This window comes from Physella acuta, unplaced genomic scaffold, assembly GCF_028476545.2.
Source record: "Physella acuta isolate Inbredline_101_S28 unplaced genomic scaffold, ASM2847654v3 ptg001254l, whole genome shotgun sequence".
NCBI lineage: Eukaryota > Metazoa > Mollusca > Gastropoda > Physidae > Physella > Physella acuta.
In genome coordinates, this window is record NW_026732769.1 from 129,227 (window position 1) to 148,416 (window position 19,190).

General features: G+C 36.1%; 2 protein-coding genes across 3 annotated transcripts in view; both read left to right on the forward strand.

Moving 5' to 3' along the window:
- Window positions 1-143: 143 nt before the first annotated feature.
- On the forward strand, window positions 144-6,368 carry LOC131957656 (serine/threonine-protein phosphatase alpha-2 isoform). Of its 2 annotated transcripts, XM_059322395.1 has the most exons (8): window positions 144-348; window positions 1,807-1,938; window positions 2,059-2,289; window positions 2,375-2,479; window positions 2,588-2,811; window positions 2,897-3,031; window positions 3,139-3,232; window positions 5,203-6,368. In XM_059322395.1, the coding sequence occupies exons 1-8, from the start codon at window positions 294-296 to the stop codon at window positions 5,205-5,207; spliced, it is 981 nt and encodes a 326-aa protein (XP_059178378.1). In that variant the 5' UTR covers window positions 144-293; the 3' UTR covers window positions 5,208-6,368. The 2 variants fall into 2 exon arrangements, with proteins under 2 accessions (XP_059178378.1, XP_059178376.1); XM_059322393.1 differs by having other exon boundaries at window positions 3,139-5,652.
- A 1,170-nt stretch (window positions 6,369-7,538) lies between these two features.
- The window catches only part of LOC131957655 (uncharacterized), a 31,241-nt gene continuing 19,589 nt past the window's right edge, over window positions 7,539-19,190 (forward strand). Inside the window, exons 1-16 of the mRNA XM_059322392.1 lie at window positions 7,539-7,817; window positions 8,350-8,548; window positions 9,827-9,937; window positions 10,243-10,362; window positions 10,636-10,802; window positions 11,029-11,305; window positions 11,641-11,878; window positions 12,312-12,537; window positions 12,956-13,141; window positions 13,990-14,231; window positions 14,347-14,497; window positions 14,993-15,271; window positions 15,676-16,007; window positions 16,372-16,567; window positions 17,187-17,447; window positions 17,765-18,903. Coding sequence (XP_059178375.1) covers window positions 8,359-8,548; window positions 9,827-9,937; window positions 10,243-10,362; window positions 10,636-10,802; window positions 11,029-11,305; window positions 11,641-11,878; window positions 12,312-12,537; window positions 12,956-13,141; window positions 13,990-14,231; window positions 14,347-14,497; window positions 14,993-15,271; window positions 15,676-16,007; window positions 16,372-16,567; window positions 17,187-17,447; window positions 17,765-18,903 — 4,115 coding nt within the window. The 5' untranslated portion in view covers window positions 7,539-7,817; window positions 8,350-8,358. The remainder of the gene's footprint in view (window positions 7,818-8,349; window positions 8,549-9,826; window positions 9,938-10,242; window positions 10,363-10,635; window positions 10,803-11,028; window positions 11,306-11,640; window positions 11,879-12,311; window positions 12,538-12,955; window positions 13,142-13,989; window positions 14,232-14,346; window positions 14,498-14,992; window positions 15,272-15,675; window positions 16,008-16,371; window positions 16,568-17,186; window positions 17,448-17,764; window positions 18,904-19,190) is intronic.

Below are 19,190 nucleotides of genomic sequence, written 5' to 3' on the forward strand. Positions count from 1 at the left end.
TAAAACAATAGTATTTCCTTAAGTTCATAATTCTATAATTTTTATAATGATACTTTTAAAAACATTTAATAAATAGCGTGTTAAATTAGTACGGCTATAGTGTTTGCAAACAACTATCGATGTATTTTAGCATATATTATTGCGATCAAAAATAGTTCTTCCTTCGTTACGGCCGCCATATTGGTTACCTATTAAATTGTAGAGGAAGAGCTACAAAATCCTTAAACATCTGTTAATAATTTGAGTCACGGGGTCTTTTTGTGCATTAATTTTGTGGGTGCGGGTTTATTGGAATGGCTGACACGGATAAATTAAATATAGACAGTATTATAGCAAGACTTCTTGAAGGTAAGTAAAGGACTATTGGCCCCTCTTTTTTGTTGACATTTTTGCGCCTAGCCATTATAGAAGAAAATGGTTACAGAATACAGATTGAACATAAACTAGATATCGTCGAATGGACAATAATTATCGTTTTACACAAATACATACTACAATAAGACTTCAACCATTTATTATTTGATTACATTTAAGATTTTATTAATCTAGATCTAGTCGATCTAGATCTAGGATCTCGATCTCGACTCTCTATGTTGAAAATTAATCCAGAGAAAAGAATTCTAAAATCTAGATTTCTACTTCAGCACTTCTGGTCCAGGATCTAAATCTAGATCTAGCAGAAAGCCTAGATCTAGAACTCTAAGATTTAGTTACTTTAGCTAGCTTAAGATTCTATAGATCTAGAAATCTAATTGCAATAAGACCTAGAATCTCTAGATCTAGTCTAGATTCTAGATCATTTCGGGTTAAACGTTGACCAACAGTGGTATAGGTCCTAGAATAGAATCGAAGTCCGTAGAAATCTAAATTTCTATTTTGACGACTTATATGAAAAACTAAGCTACTGATATTGAATAAGGAAATGAGATGTTGTCTAGAATTCTCAATCTAATATCTAAGACTTCTAGATTCTAGTAGCTAAGCCAATGCAAACCCCCCCCCCCCCCCCCAATCAGCATGTCGCAGCGGAGGGTAAAAATGCTATTCAATCCAAAATTTCTTCAACAGTTAAAAAGGTTGTTCAATATAATGATGTATATGCACTATAACATGTTAACATAAACACAAGCATGCAAAAATTAGTGTTGAACATGCAGGGGATAGGGAAAGGCTGATTTGTCCAATTTTCTCATCAGCGACATTGGCTTACCTAATTCAAGTAAAATCATGTTTTTAGCAGGCCTATTCTTGTCTATAAATAGTTCTATTTCCCTAACCTTTTTATTGGCTAACTAGAGTAATAAATCTATAAAATAATCCATTGTAACAAGACTCAATGCAAGAATAGGTAGATCTAAACATTTATTTAGCCTACTTTCCTTCCATAGTGAAATCCCTTGCTCTCCTCAATTCATTTAGGTGTAGAGAGGCAATTTTTAGATTATATCCTTAATTTAGATTATAATATGGAACTAGATCTAGATCAAATCTACAACGACCCCCATTGTTTCATTGTCATTAGATAATTTTTACTATTAGTTATGTAGCTCTAGATATTGCTTGGATTTTTACGGGGGGTGTAATATTTAACATACTACATGTTTGTTTGGCATTTTGATTGTTGTGTTACTGGGAGTTGGGTAGGAGGGAGAGCAATGGTACATCTATGCACATGTTATTTTGAAAATTTAGACCTATCACTTTGATTTTCCTATCTTTTTAAGGTTAAGAAATTCCCTTGATTATAATAAAAAATGGAGTATTGGCCTTAGTATAAAATTAATTGTAATCTTAATCTATTTTCAGTCAGAGGCTCCAGACCAGGAAAGAATGTTCAGCTGACAGAATCTGAAATCAGGGGGCTCTGTTTAAAGTCTCGAGAAATCTTCCTTAGCCAGCCCATTTTATTAGAGCTGGAAGCTCCATTAAAAATATGTGGTGAGTGTTACTGAGAGGGTTTTTTGTTATTTTAAATCAAATTTTTTAAAATTATGTTCTGTATAGGTAGTCTAGTTCTGCTTCATAATTTATAAACTTGAGGAATGTTTTTTTTTTAAGGTGACATCCATGGTCAGTATTACGACCTGTTACGCTTGTTTGAGTATGGCGGTTTTCCACCAGAGTCAAACTATTTGTTTCTTGGTGACTATGTGGACAGAGGCAAACAGTCTTTGGAAACCATTTGCCTTCTCTTAGCATACAAGATCAAATATCCTGAAAACTTTTTCCTCCTACGAGGCAATCATGAATGTGCCAGTATCAATAGGATATATGGGTTCTATGATGAATGTAAGTATGTTGGGGTTTTTTGTCTGGATTTTTAAATATATTTTTTTCTATATATCCATTTAAAAAATGCCAAATTTCCTTACAGGCAAGCGACGATACAATATAAAATTATGGAAAACATTTACAGACTGTTTTAATTGCCTGCCAATCGCTGCCATTATTGATGAAAAAATTTTCTGCTGTCATGGAGGTGATGTTTTATTAGTGCTCCTTGTTCCTTTTTTTTTATGATTGTTAGTTGATTGTTAAACTTTGAGGTTTCATTTGACTTACATTTTTATTTTCACCACATTTTTAGGCTTGAGTCCAGACTTGCAGTCCATGGAGCAGATAAGGCGGATTATGAGACCTACTGATGTGCCAGATCAAGGTCTGCTCTGTGACTTGTTGTGGTCTGATCCTGACAAAGAAACTATGGGATGGGGTGAAAATGACAGGGGTGTTTCTTTCACTTTCGGAGCTGAAGTGGTGGCAAAGTTCTTACATAAGCATGACTTGGATCTCATATGTCGTGCTCATCAGGTTTGTGCTCATATTTCAATTTTATATTTGTCTGCAGTATTGCAAATATATTCATTTTTGCTAATTGTGCTTTTGTGTATCATAGGTGGTAGAGGATGGTTATGAATTTTTTGCAAAACGACAGTTGGTAACATTATTTTCTGCACCTAACTACTGTGGAGAGTTTGACAATGCTGGGGCCATGATGAGTGTTGATGAAACACTGATGTGTTCTTTCCAGGTTGGTTTTTTTATCTCTACATTTTTTGCTTTGCACATTTTTTGTTAACTGGCAATGTGGGTAGTAAATAAAATAGTCTTACTGATTTTATTATTAAAATATTTCAGATATTGAAGCCTGCTGACAAAAAAAAGTTCCCTTATGGGGGTTTGAATGCAGGTCGACCTGTAACACCTCCAAGGGGTAATCAGAAAGCCAAAGGCAAGATGTAACAATTTAAATGAACAAATGTTCTTGACATTTTCCACCCACAGACCCACTTGAAATTGTATATTTAACAGGACATTCACAATAAGCTATTCCCTCGTGACTAGTTGTATAGAGAAAACAAAACGTTAACATAAGTGTTGTTTGCTTGCTGCCCCAGCATGGAAATTTTTAATTTTCATTTGGCAGTAACAAAACAGCTTAAAAGTTTCAATTATTACATCAAATGCTGTTTAACTAAAGGGAAAATTGACATCATATTTAAACAAGTTTCAAATGCTTTAACAATATTAAGTTCAACATTTCATGTTAGGAAATGCTCACCTTCATGACTGTGTCACCAATATGGCGGCCTCATTTGTCTCAACAATGGTAGCACTTGCTCTTAACAATCAGTGTTTTTTTTTTCCTCTTTATTATTTAGGCTTGTCTGGTCAGAATTTGACTGGATGTGAATAAGGGGCTAATGCTCTGTTGTTGATAGTCCACACTGACACAGTCATGATTGTTTATTTGACCATATCCTGACTTGCATTTTATGTTTCAAGAAGTTTGGTTTTTTTCCATGTTCTCATTGTAATATATTCTTGTATATATGTTAACTAAATTGTTGAAACTTTTTTATAACAATGATTTCACTTTAGGTTTTCTTTTCTCACTTTGTAAGAGAGATTAGTGTACATTGTTAAACTGCTATATTATTAAGTACATGATCATGAATTATTTTATTCATTTACATAAAATGGTAATTCTTTTCTCTTTAATTCTGAGATACTTTTACTTATAAACAATATTGTAATAGTATTCCCTTTTTCAAACATTCACTTAACTTTCTCTTTGAAATGTTAATGGATTTGAATTTGAAATAAATGTTATGCTCAGAGATCAGCTCATTAGTTTTATTTATAACCAGTTGTAAGAAATCTGCAATAGGTTGCCGAGATGCAGCTATGTTTAGTAAAGAGTGTATATTGTGAAACTGTTCAAATGTACAGACCAAGTATACTAGTGATACATTATTTTTTTCTGTGCTATTAAATAGCTATCTTTATAATAAGTAAGGATAAAAATAGTGGGCCCTTCAGGCAATAAGTCTAGTTCATTATTTTGTTTGCTATAAGCCTGAGTGTTTCATTGCTTTGAAAATACTTAGCTTTTGTATGTCATGTGCTGCACGTATCTTGTATTATAAGAAAATTAAGGAATTAAAGTAAACAATTTAGTAACTGTGACCATGTGGTTTTTTGTTTCTCTTAAGTTTTTTGTACCAGATTTTTGTGTATTGGTGTCCAGTCACTTAAAATGCACTAGGTAAATACAACCATTATTTGTGTATGTAAATGTGTCTAGGTGGCCCCATCTTTCTTTGTAAGAAAAGATTCTTCTGCATCAGCTTTAAAGATTACATTCTAAACTAGTTATTAATAGCTTTGGTGTATCCATAGCTGGTCACAAACTTAGTGAAGACATCTAGTCTTTTATTTTGTCCATTTATATATACACTGTACAGAGTTGTCTGCCAATGAAATAATGAATCATTTAATTTTTGTCATTTCAGTGTTAATTAATTGAATTAATGTAGAGAGTAAATTGGTCTTTTTGAATGCTTCATCATTTTGTTTAGGCATCAGCAATCAAACAGTGTTAGCTTCATTCCAAATTCAATGCCATTTCTCTCAGTATTTATGTATATATATGGTTTATGTAGATTTATTCAACTTAATATTCAAGTGTGAATTAGTTGCTCTAATAACAATAATATAAAGGCATTGGTCCAATCTTTTGTTGATCTCAAATTTAGTAAGAGACACAAAACATTGTAACACATTTCTGGTTGGCTAATAAACTTAGACAGGTGTTGATCTTTATATCAAGTAGTTTGTTGCTATGTTCAGTAAGAATTGTCAGAATTTCATGATTTTAAAAAAACAATCAATTGATTTCATGTTTTTCTTTCCCATCAGAATGAGGAGAATAACTGGAGTGTGTAGGCAGACTGCAATGTTTAGTAATTCTCCATGTTTAATGAAGTATTTCTTGTGTCCCTGCTCAAGTGTTTCTCTTAGACCAGCAGATCTCTGATCTACAACTGGAGTATGTCTACTTAACTTCCTGATAATCATACGACTGGTATCTCTTTTTGTTCAGTTGAAAGTTTTCATTTATGTTATTACTTTTTCCAATGGGCCAAGGCTTCTAAAATTATAGGTAATAAATTATATCCAAAACAATAAACTGGAACTAGATATAAAGTTGCATACAAGCAGGGGTTGAGACTGAAAATGGTCCATTTATTTGTTACTATTATTACAAATATGCAATCCATATTTATTTTTGGCTTGTGCCAGGAATACAAGTGACACTGTGACAGTACAAATGTAATATCAATAAAACTACCCGTCAATACAATGTCATGTCAGACGTTACCTTGTTCTTAAACCGTTGGACCTTACTTGTTCACAATTTTTGTTACTTTATTTGGTATTTCATTTTTGTGCTTTTTTGTTTACTTATCAGTAAATCAGTTTGTTGATTAGTTTATTTAAGAGAGCTTGCCAAAGCTTCAACTGACTTAATCACACTGAGCAATGACATGCAGTTCATTAAGGTTTAGGTGCTCAATACAGGATCTGAGGTGTGGACAAAAATAACCTGACTGTAAGTGTAATATACATTTCCAGCCAAATAAAGCTCACAAATCAAAATACCAGTGTGGGGGGGGGGGGGGGGTCATTTCATTCTCGTTTTTTAGAAGTATAAGTATAAAGAACTCAAAACATTTCTTGTCCTAGCATCATTATTTGTTTCAAGTTTTTATAAACTAAAGGTTACATGTGGGGTGGGTTAGATTTTCAAAAGCAATGACATTTATGGTCGGCCCTCAATAAAAAAAAAAGTACTAAGGCATGTAGAATTTATGGTGCACTAATAATAAGTCGCTACCTTTTAAAATTGGACTTAAGTGTAATAAAAGTTCTAATGTAAGCTAAGTTTTATTGAGATGCTTGTGAAGACTGATTAGAAATGTTGCCATGACTACAGCTGGCAGAGAGGCTGGGATCAAATGGTGGTCAGTGAGTGGCTACACAAGGTTTGGTGGCACCAGATATTAATGTTGATTGTATGGATAGTACAACCAATAAATATACACTTTTGTCTTAGCTGTGTTCTTTTTTTTACTTCCTGATTTATTTATTGTTGTTGTTGACTTTGAAAGCAAGTAACCCCACGTTTTCATTGATTGACACAATCAACACATCTAGAGCAACCTGCCCCTCACTGAAAAAGAGGTGCGGGGATGTTTCATTGTAACTCTATTTAAGTATCTATGTCTACAGGAATGTGGCAGTTGTGAAGCTTCTCAAGTCGATAGTGATAATCCAATTTTTCACCTCCCTCGCCAGGACTATAACTAGTCTATAATAATAGAGGTGACCGAATCGTTTTATAAATGTAAATCAGGCGATCGAGCTGGATTGTTTTCAATATGACACCTCCATTAAAAACTGATGTATATTAACTCCATATATACTGGAGATACAGCTGAGACCATGCTAGATACTGGAAATATGGGATCTGAGCTGCCCCTATCGACACAAAAACAATTTGTAAAATTAAGATTGTTTCACCAAGTAACCCGTTGTCATGGACACTCAGAAGTCGCTGAAGATCTGCCTAACACCCCAACTGGGATCGTGCATGCATAACCTTTCATGGTGATTTATCATATTTTGATTGACATGACTTCCAGCTGCTGAAAACTAACCTGATACTGTTAGGCCAGTTTAAGCTTTCAGCCTTTTTTCTTCTGTGAGAGGGGGGGGGGGGGCGGACGATTGGTAAAAGTACATACTTTTCTACATAAATTTCGGGGGGGGGGGGGGGGGAAGCGTTGGACGGAGAGATTCCTGTAACTAATGTAAGAAACTGGACCAATGCAGGCCTTGATGCTACTTAATAAGTTTGTATGAACGTGTGGGCAGTAAGGGAAATAATTATTGTAGGTTTTTACAAGTTTAAAAACAAAATGTTTTTAAAATGCATACTTATTACAAAACTACAAACACATTTTGATTTTATAGTACCAATATAAAGGGATTATTATGTAAAAAATGTTTTTTCACTAAACCGATAGAAATTTAAATTAAACTATTGGTTTAAAAAATCGTTGTTGAAATAAGAGAGAAGTTTAATTGAGTTATGTCCCTTGCATGTTTTGTTTTGGGTACCCAAACCAGTCTGGCGAGTTTAAGTCCAATCTGAATGTATTATCAACACAGCATGGAAGACTATTTTTGGAATCGATATAACATTCTACACCCTGTTCGACTGGACTACACAGGGGCTTGGTCTAAATGCAAGTTAGGATCACCTAGAAAAATAACCGGTGGATGGACAACTAAAGTCCCATCTCATCCTTCTAATAGGAAAAAAAAATAAAAGCTAGAGCATCTAGAGATCTAGGCAAAGATAGATCTAGTAGAACATTTGAAATAATAAAAATTTTCATGAGAGAAATTAACGGATTTTAATAAGAATTGTCTTGTCTTCAAAGATCCAGTGTTCGCCTGCATAACAGGTAATATCTTTTCTTCATTTTTAATAGGTTGAATCATAGATATTGTACTGTTATTTTTTTATTAAATAAAATTGAATTTATTGATGATAGATTGTAATATTCTAATTTTTAAAAATAATCAGTGAGTATACCTAGACCAATTATATCTTGATGAATAATATGATGATAATAATAATATGAGTTGTATAACATTAGTGTCATTAGGCCCACATAATGTATATGAAGCCTTAACTAATAACTAACTCACTAAGTGCAAGTGGACTATTACTATACTACTACTCTGACATTGTTAAGGTTTAATTAACCAATTTTAATTATGGTAGGTTTAAAGAACCTAGTTGCTGATCATGAAGTCTTTAATTATGCTGATTATTAATTAGGCTAGATACTTGATGGTGGAAGATGACCTACAAACAAGTATCATTGTTTTATCTCCATATGATATTAGCTATCTACCATGTCAACTTTATTATCCTACAAAACATTTTAAGTTGTTAAAACATTACCCATGACCACATTGTTATGATTCCAGAGCAACACTATGGTATCTCTAATCCTTTTGGTGTCGGCACTGCTCCCTCTTGTGACTGTGGGGCAGACCCTGTTGCAGAAGACATGTTCCGCAGACAACCAGGCTACCATACAGCGTGACGCCACAGCCTGGATTGGTGGCGTCATATCCCTCAATGAGAAGCGCAGCAGCGATGGCGGATGTGGGGACTCTGATGGATGTAATGATAATTTAAGATAAATTTGGGGGATTATCCATCTACTGTTTGACCATACAACTTTCTCATCCATTGGGCTATGGTGAAGTTTGTAAAGTCAGGTTTGGGTCAAGGGTTAGGGTTATTAAAAAGTAATTCTGATTAGAAATTTGATACTAACAACACCAAACTTTGATAGGCACTGCTTTTAACAATGTCCCTGAATTTTCTTTCAATATGCAGTGCTATTTTTAACACAAGGGTTTTGCATGCACATATTGATGATCGATAACCCCAGATTTATTTGCTGGAACTATGAATGATGATGTGGTTTTTTGCTATTGTGAATGTTAAGTTTAATATGGAAATATTATAATGGGGGATACAAAATGCCTCACTTGATACATGTGATTTAGTGAAAAACAAACTTGGTTTTTTGGAAAAGTAGTGAACATTATTAGAGTTAGAGCATACAATAGCAGTGATGGTCAAACATTTTGTCTGTTGTTAGGGCAAATTGTCTGTTGTTGATGGTAGCACATTTTGTCTGTTGTTGATAATAAAATATTTTGTCTGTTGTTGATGGTAGCACATTTTGTCTGTTGTTGATGGTAGCACATTTTGTCTGTTGTTGATGGTAGCACATTTTGTCTGTTGTTGATGGTAGCCCATTTTGTCTGTTGTTGATGGTAGCCCATTTTGTCTGTTGTTGATGGTAGCACCTTTTGTCTGTTGTTGATGGTAGCACATTTTGTCTGTTGTTGATGGTAGCCCATTTTGTCTGTTGTTGATGGTAGCACCTTTCGTCTGTTGTTGATGGTAGCACATTTTGTCTGTTGTTAATGATAAATCTGTCTGTTGTTGATGGTAGCCCATTTTGTCTGTTGTTGATGGTAGCACATTTTGTCTGTTGTTGATGGTAGCCCATTTTGTCTGTTGTTGATGGTAGCCCATTTTGTCTGTTGTTGATGGTAGCACCTTTTGTCTGTTGTTGATGGTAGCACATTTTGTCTGTTGTTGATGGTAGCCCATTTTGTCTGTTGTTGATGGTAGCACCTTTCGTCTGTTGTTGATGGTAGCACATTTTGTCTGTTGTTAATGATAAATCTGTCTGTTGTTGATGGTAGCCCATTTTGTCTGTTGTTGATGGTAGCACATTTTGTCTGTTGTTGATGGTAGCCCATTTTGTCTGTTGTTGATGGTAGCACATTTTGTCTGTTGTTGATGGTAGCACATTTTGTCTGTTGTTGATGGTAGCACCTTTTGTCTGTTGTTGATGATAAATCTGTCTGTTGTCACCAGCAATGCAGGGGTATGAAGCCTTGAGGTGGGTACTTGACCTGTTGAACAAGAAGAATGAGACCATCCAAACACAGTGGGTGGATGATTATTATGTTCCTGGCATTCGACTGGGCAAGTCACATTTTTTTACATACAAATCTTTGGTTATATAGTTAATCAATGGTAAACTTATAATTATCACATTGTTATCTATACATTTGTAGATTTGTTTTCACATCACTTGACAACTGATGTGAGCAAACCTAAAATGTCTAAATAAATTAGCCACATCAAAAGCTGTAATTTATGGAGAAGTCTTGATGTTGTAGAATTATAGTTCAAGTGTAAATTCTATCAAATAAAACTAAACAAACAAACAAAAATATAAAAGTCTAACAGAAAAAACACTATGACTAATCTTTGGGTGCAATGTGCAGGTATGAAGGTGAGAAACTACTGCAACAACCAACTGACTGCTGTGTCCAGCATTGGCTCCATCTTCCCTGAGTTGAGTGATGATCAAGCATCCTGCTCTCAAGCACAGACTATAAATCTAGGTACTTAAACCACTTGAAAATAATAAAACAAACAAAAATGACACAAATCTCTGTAAATAATGATCAGCACATCTAGGGGAGTTAACACACAGTACCTGGTGGTGCTGTGTCCTTTACAAAAACCACTTCCCTTTTGTTAATCCAAACCATAAGTATAGGACATATTTAGAGAGTTATTCTGGTCATTATCAAAATATATTCCATTTGGATGATTAGTATATGTTTTGTACCAATAATGTGAAGTTGTAAAACAGATTTTCTCCCTTGTGTAAGGTATCATTGGAGCATCTAGGTCAGGTGACACCATTGAGCTAGCAGAAGCTGCAGAGGGCTACAAGATACCAGTGGTCTCCTACCAGGCCACCACCCCTTCCCTGACCCTCTCTGGTCAGCACCCTAACTTTATGAGGACTGTCTCCCCTGACGGACCATTGATGGAGGTACATTCTTACCACATTTTAAAGTGGGGGGAGGGGGCGGGGATTTTTTTAATCAAGATAAGTTTAGAGATTTTTTTTAATAATGTGTTTAAACTTGCAGGTTATAGTGAAAGTGTTCAAGATAAGTTTAAAAATGTAAAAAAAAAATTTGTTGAAACTTGCAGGTTATAGTGAAAGTGTTCAAGATAAGTTTAAAAATGTAAAAAAAATGTGTTGAAACTTGCAGGTTATAGTGAAAGTGTTCAAGCAGCTGAACTGGAACTATGTGGCTGTTGTGTATGACAAGGGCTCCTACGGTTCCCTGGGCTACAAGGAGCTCCACACCAGGATGGTGGCTGCTGGCATCTGCTTGACCACAGCCATCATGGTTGATGCCTACGACAGTTCCACCACCACTGACACTCTCAACAAGATCATTGGCACCAATGCTACGGGTGCCGTATATGTGGGCCCATATTCATACGCCATATCTCTGCTTCTACAAGGAAATGCAATGAAACCCGGTATGTTCTTACTTCTAATTCAATTTACAACTTTAACCTTTGTAATGTTAATACAATCTACACTTTATGTATTTCAAACTTGCAATATAATTTTATGAATTGAAAAAAAAATTAGAAATGTATTGCACTTTACAATATAATTGTTTTTAAGCTTTCCTTTTAAAGATGTACTATATTAAAAACCCAAATTGTATACAAGCTTTGTACCCTTCATGTTTTTCAATTTGATTTTAATTATCAATTATATTGCGTTTTGATTTTTAAAATTAATTATCTTTTATAATTGTTGTCCTGTAACTCATAATCCTCTTGTGTTTTGGTTACTTCCTCTTTAGATGCAGGCAAGATTCAGTGGATACTGACAGAATTCCCACTGGACTACGTGTTTGATTCCACCAGCACCTACCAGAGAGGTGTGCTCTTTGTCTCAGCTGCCTCCAGATATATTGCTGAGTTTGAGGACCACTGGATTAGGCTCAATGAGACCAACCCATCAGATGAGAACCCTTGGTTTTCTAGGTGGTTTGAGGATAGCAAGAACTGTAAATTCAATCCAACTTCTAGCTCACAGAGGTAGCATATTTTCTTTAAAATTTACTTTAAAATTTCAACTTCTAGCTCATAGAGGTAGCATATTTTCTTTAAACTTTACTTTAAGATTTCAACTTCTAGCTCATAGAGGTAGCATATTTTCTTTAAACTTTACTTTAAGATTGATTTAAGCTGAGTGTATTTTTTTAGGAGGTATTGAAATATAGTTTTCAGCATGTTAAATAACCTTTCTTTAACAACTTTTTCAGCAACTGTAACAGTATTTATGCATTGATGACAGCCACAGAAAAAGAGCTGTTAAAAACATAACCTTTCTATTTCAGCAACTGTAACAGTATTTATGCAGGGATGTGTTAAAAACATAACCTTTCTATTTCAGCAACTGTAACATTATTTATGCAGGGATGACAGCCACAGAAAAAGAGCTGTTAAAAACATAACCTTTCTATTTCAGCAACTGTAACAGTATTTATGCAGGGATGACTGCCACAGAAAAAGAGCTGTTAAAAAGAGCCAAATATCAACAAGACCAGTATGTGGAGGCTGCAGTAATGTCTGTGTTCACGTATGCACGTGCACTGCGTACGGCCCAGAAGGCCAAATGTCCAGGTGTTTCTGGTCTATGTTTTGCACTGAAGAACATGACACGAGAAACTTTCTACAATGATTACCTTAAGAAGGTATTGTCAATATAGATCTTAGATTGCCTAAAGAGTGAGAATATAGAGATCTTAGATTACCTTAAGAAGGTATTGTCAATATAGATCTTAGATTGCCTTAAGAAGGTAGAGTGAGAATATATATGTTAGATTACCTCAAGAAGGTAGAGTTAAAATAAAGATCTTAAGCATGCAAGTAGCTGTATTTGGATTGGATTGATAAAGCAAAGATTTGGAACCAAATTTCCAGATGTGAGACTAAAGCTGATAGGATTTAAAATTTCATATCTTTGTTGATATTTCATCTGGTTAGGTTTTACTTTAAGAGTTTGTCATTAGCCTAATACAAAATGCTGGATATTTTTATAGAGTTAAAAACTAGCTTGTTTGTTGTTTTTTTTTCGAAAAAAAAGTTTTTTAAAGAAATCCTCCATTTCAGGTGAACTTTACATTCACATCTGATGAACGAGTTCCCACCCTGGCCTCCAACAATGTTCCACCTTACAACGCGGCCAAACGTCTGAGCTTTAACTCCTTTGGTGACATCTCTGACCCGTCCTACTACATCTGGAACTACAACGACATTGAGACTGGCTCTGGATCATCAGACTTCCAGTTCAGACGTGTAAGTGGCATCTTACATGTCTATCATTACACCCTCAAGTTACCTGATAGATAATTATTGTGGTTAAAATGTGGGACACATCACACCCTCAAGTTACCTGATAGATAATTGTTGTGGTTAAAATGTGGGACACATCACACCTTCAAGTTATCTGATAGATAATTGTTGTGGTTAAAATGTGGGACACATCACACCTTCAAGTTACCTGATAGATAATTGTTGTGGTTAAAATCTGGGACACATCACACCCTCAAGTTACCTGATAGATAATTGTTGTGGTTAAAATGTGGGACACATCACACCTTCAAGTTACCTGATAGATAATTGTTGTGGTTAAAATCTGGGACACATCACACCCTCAAGTTACCTGATAGATAATTGTTGTGGTTAAAATCTAGTAGTGCCAGCAGAGATGTGAGTGTGATGTTGTCTAGGCCAAGCAGATAGAAATTTCTCACCAGAAGCTGCTAACTCTGTTACTGAATATGTTAAATTGAGCCCATGGTTCCAGATTAGCTCAGTCTGTTTTGTTCTCAGACTTTTACCAGACATCAAAACAAGTGCTTTTTTTTAACTGCTTATATTTTTAATGTTTTATAATTATGGTAAACCTTACAAATTTGTTGTTATTGTAAGAAGTAAATGGATTCTAAAAAACTAGTTAGTGCTACCTAACATAATACATTACAAGTGAAAAAAAACCACATTAATCTAAACAAAAGTATTTTCTTAAGTAAGATTTTTAAAACATAAATGAAATTTTAATAGCAATTTTTTATAAATTTGCATCCCTGATTTTTGATGATTTAATAATTTCTGCTGTAAAATATTTTGTTTTACTACTTCAGGTTGGAAGCCACATCAACGGCAAACTGGATTTCAATTTGAATAATGTGGGCATGTACTCCAATGATAGAATGACCAGGCTCCTCCCCCTCCCCTCCTCCCTGTGCCCCTCCGCAGGGTGCAACCCTTGTCTAGGACTTCCTGCTGAACTCAAGTATTATTACGAGCCCGGCAGTGTTGTCATCAATGGCATCTTCTCCCTGCACAACATGGGGCTGACTAGCCTCACCTGTGGTGCAATGAAGTGAGTAGTGGAGTTAACAACTCTAATAGTGATAGTTTTTATGTTTAAACGTTTACAAATTTTTTTTTAAATGCTCTGCATTTCTTTATGTCAAAGTTTATCATTAAATGTTTAGGTCAGCCAACCATTTCATGTACCTGGAGGCCATGATCTACGCCATCAGACAGGCCAATGCCAATGTCACCTACTCAGGTAAATTCAAGTTTGGTGGCCTGGGCATGGATGACTGCAGCAGCTCAGATCTAGGCCAGACCTACATAGCTCAGGTAATTACCTACCTTTATTAGTAGCTCAGGTTTATTACCTACCTTTATTGGTAGCTCAGGTAATTACTTACCTTTAGCTCAGGTAATTACATACCTTTAGCTCAGGTAATTACATACGTTTATTAGTAGCTCAGGTAATTACCTACCTTTATTAGTAGCTCAGGTTTATTACCTACCTTTATTGGTAGCTCAGGTAATTACTTACCTTTAGCTCAGGTAATTACATACCTTTAGCTCAGGTAATTACATATGTTTATTAGTAGCTCAGGTAATTACTTACCTTTATTGGTAGCTCAGGTAATTACTTACCTTTATTGGTAGCTCAGGTTTATTACCTACCTTTATTGGTAGCTCAGGTAATAATCTACCTTTAGTGATAGCTCAGGTAATTGCTTACCTTTTTTGATAAATCAGTTTCCTTGGAATAAAAATTATAGAACTACAAAACTGTTTAACTTGTGCTTGAAATTGACAGATTTTTTATTTATGTTTTAGGTACAAAGAGGCAATCTAAAAATAACTGACACAACAGGAAATGTGTTGGATCCCCGCACCATTGAGGCCTACACAGCAGCACACACCACACAGCTGACCCTCCCACTGGCCGAGGCCATGAACATGCTCCTACGGCCAATGGTTGGATACAGGGCCGGCGGATCAGAGCTGGATGACAAGAGCAGGTATCCGTACTACCTGCAGGCAGGACCCAGCACCAGGGATGAGATCAAGGCTATAATAATGATGTTGAAGAAACTCAAGTGGATGTATGTTCAGGTAGGTCATCAAGGCTATCATTATGTTGTTGAAGAAACTCAAGTGGATGTATGTGCAGGTAGCTCACCAAATCCTCTTTTGTTACTTCTCACACCAGTTTTGATAAATTCATTTTTTGATAAACTTTGTAAGTCCTTGTACATTTTGGAACTATAGCAAACTTTACAGTTTTTAAAACTATATAACAGTTGATTTTAATGATTTTTTTAGTGTTTAAAAATGATCCCTGCATTTTTCTCAATATAATTTTTAAAGATGTTTTGTTAAAATTGTATCTGTATCTACTTAATACATATGTTTTGTTTTTCTAGATATACTGTTTAATGGTTTAAGCTATACTACTATAAATCCCTTGAACGGATCTGTATCCACTAGATTGTCCAATTTTTTCTCTCTACTCCCAGGCTGTAGTGTCTGACCTCCACTACTCTGTCGATGCCTTAAAGCTGCTCCGTGAGCTGGGAGCCAAAGCAGGAATTTGTGTTGTTGCCACCCACAACATCGGCACCACCAGCGATGGTGTGAATGCTGTGATCAACGGCTTGAATGCCAATACAGCCACGGCCCCCGCTGTTGTCCTGCTGGAACCAGAGGACTCCAGGCGTCTGCTGGCGGGGCTCAGCTCCAACACTGCCCTGCGCAGAAATATTGCATTGATTGGCACCAGCCGCTGGGGGCGGGACATGTCTGTTGTGAAAGGATATGAAGATATTGCTGAAGGGCTGATCACTCTCAGGTTTGAGATTAATTAGTTCCCTTGTTTTGTCATCTACATCTCATCTATTCATGATATCAACATCAAGAGTTGTGTGACTTGAGTGGGGGTAAGCTACACAGGCAAGGTGGGTTAGGAAAGTTCAGAAGTGGCATACATTTTGTTAGCTTAGAAACATAAAATTGAAAAATTGATGAAAAAACATTGGGGGGGGGGGGGGCGACTTTGAAAAGTATGATAATAAAAAGTCATCTTTAAAAATTGTAATATTTTTTGTGGATGAATCCCTAACCTTCTCATTGCAAATTTTTAAAGCACTTAGTTTTTAATTTATGATGAAACAATTAAAACAACAACATTAATTATTTCATATGTGTACCTGCAGTGTCCACTCCTCCACGCTGGACAAGTTCAGAGCTTACCTGTCTGATCTGAATGCCAACAACTACACACTGAACCCCTGGTTCAAAGAGTGGTACATGGCCGCCTATAACTGCACCACAGTGGCCCAGAGTGGAATGAGTCTCTGCAGCTTCACATCTCCCATAACATCTGGGCCAAACTTCAACATGCTCTATGAGGTAGTACTGCCACTCTGTATATCTGTACATTGTTTTAATGTTGCCAATAATCTGTGTGGAACCTTATACTGTAACCAAACTCAGATCAAATCATAATCTGCTATGTTTTATTTATAGTTATAGAAAGTGAAGTAAGATTGAATTATTAAGACAATTCTTAATAATTAAAAACAAATTCTAAACAAAAATTTTGATTACATGTGATTTTTCAAATTTAAAAGTTGTAGATTATATGTTTTGTTAACTAAATAAATGTTGTTTTACCAGGTGGAAAATGTGATCAATGCTGTCACAGCAATAGCCTATGGTCTGGACAGTACACTGAGTGTTAACTAAATAAATATTGTTTTACCAGGTGGAAAATGTGATCAATGCTGTGACAGCAATAGCCTATGGTCTGGACAGTACACCAAGTGTTAACTAAATAAATATTGTTTTACCAGGTGGAAAATGTGATCAATGCTGTGACAGCAATAGCCTATGGTCTGGACAGTACACTGAGTGTTAACTAAATAAATATTGTTTTACCAGGTGGAAAATGTGATCAATGCTGTCACAGCAATAGCCTATGGTCTGGACAGTACACTGAGTGTTAACTAAATAAATATTGTTTTACCAGGTGGAAAATGTGATCAATGCTGTGACAGCAATAGCCTATGGTCTAGACAGTACACTGAGGTTTTACTGTGGCAACAGCTACCAGAGCATTTGTGGGGCCTTCTTAAACTCTGCTGATAAAGGGGCCAGGTTCCTGGCAGAGATTAAAAAAGTCACGTTTCCAATTGAGGACAAGTCTGCACCTAACACTTTCAAGTTTGTCGGGGGGTCTGGCGCCGTACCTTTTGAAATCAACAACTTCCGTAGCAAAAACTACCAGAAGGTACAGTGGGTTACAGTAGAAGCTCCATTGTTCTAGATTACTACTCAGCTAAAATAAGTACTTTTATGTAGTTGATAACGTTGTTTATCAGTTAGTGATTTAAAAAGGTGTTCATTTTTTTAGCAGTACTCATTAAACATGTGTAGCATTGCTGAATACAGAACTTTTAACCTAAAACTTAATGTTAGAACCTAGCCAAATCCTCAGTTTTGAAATAGTGATGCCACTGTATATGTCAATAATTGTCTGTTGTTTGGTTTTTCTTCACCATGTTAAGAAAGAAAGTAGATTACAGTATACTTTTTCTGCTTGTCTAGGTGGGTGATGTGGACCCATGGGAGAAGACTCTAACCCTTTCAACCATTAAGCTCTACGCTAATGCAGATCCTGTGGCTACCATGTCAATGTGCCCCACCCCCTGTCTGGAATGTCTGTACATGTTTTATTACCTAGACTACTGGTATATACCTGGAGATGTGGTCATTGGGGCAATATTTGACATCCACTACTCAGGCAATGGGCCATTCAGCTGTGCTGACATCACACTCAACAATGGCGCCATGTATACAGAGGTCTTCGACTTCGCTCTGAAAAAAATTAACAGCGGAACAGAAAGTGTCAGGTTAAGAAATGTCACCCTCGGAGGGTTGGCGTTTGATGGTTGTGCCAACCCCACAAGAGCCACGGCTATTGTCAACCTGGTCCACACTGGCATGCCAATCATGGACGCATCAGGCAATGAGTTCAGCAGTTCACAGCTGGTGTCGTGGATGACCTACGACAGCCAGACCACCATCGACACCGCGGGTCTGCTACAAAAACTGGACATGCCCATCATCAGTCCTGGAGCCACCGCCAGGGCTCTGGACAACAAAAATAATTTCTTCACCTTCTTCAGGACTATCCCCTCTGACTCTGTCGTCGTTAGAGGCATGGCCAATTTCGCTAATGCTATGGGATGGAAATACGTCATTGTCTTGAATGCACCTGACACTTCTAATCGTCAATCCAGAGATTACTTCCGAGAGCTGCTAGCCTCATACGGTATCTGTGTTGTGGCGTCGTACGAGTTTGTAACAGACGGATCCATGGGGGTGATCCTTGACTCCATCATGAAAGCTGACACACAAGTGGTGGCAGTCTTTGCAGAGCCTAACAGATACATCGCTGAATTTCTGCAAGCCAAGTCTGTCAACTATTACCAAGCTCCCCTGAGATTTATCGCCAACCGCCCGTGGGGTCAAGTGGTCAAGACTGGCTTAACTTTCAATTACCAAGTCCAGCAGTCAGTTTTCTTTGACCTGCCCCAGTTTACGGTCTCAGCTTTCACAAATTTCTTGAGTGCTAAATCTGTCTTGAGCAACAGCAACCCATGGTTCCAGGAGATCTACTCGGCTGTGTTTGCATGCAACTTGCCTGGTTCCTACAAGTATGTAACAGACTGCAATGCAAATAGGTAAACATGCTTTTCCAAAACATTTTTTTAAAAACTTCTCCAGTCTTTCTGCCTTTGAGATATATACTTCAGACTAGTTTTGAATATAGATGAATATAACAGCCATTACATTTTTATCATTTCACTTTCATTGTTAAACAATGGACTAAAGTTTGCATTAAATCTAACTAACAAAGATAATTTTCTATTTATTATTACTTTGACTTGAAAAGTTAATGATCTAATGAAATAAGAATCTATACTTCTTTAACTGTGTTCTGTTAAACTGAATAATGAAATATAATATG

What these genes read in the sequence shown, in the direction of transcription:
- LOC131957656 (XM_059322393.1), top strand. Translation starts at nt 294, where the DNA reads ATGGCTGACACGGATAAATTAAATATAGACAGTATTATAGCAAGACTT. An exon ending in TATAGCAAGACTTCTTGAAG is followed by an intron (nt 349 to 1,806) that starts GTAAGTAAAGGA and finishes ATCTATTTTCAG; the next exon opens with TCAGAGGCTCCAGACCAGGA. An exon ending in TCATATGTCGTGCTCATCAG is followed by an intron (nt 2,812 to 2,896) that starts GTTTGTGCTCAT and finishes TGTGTATCATAG; the next exon opens with GTGGTAGAGGATGGTTATGA.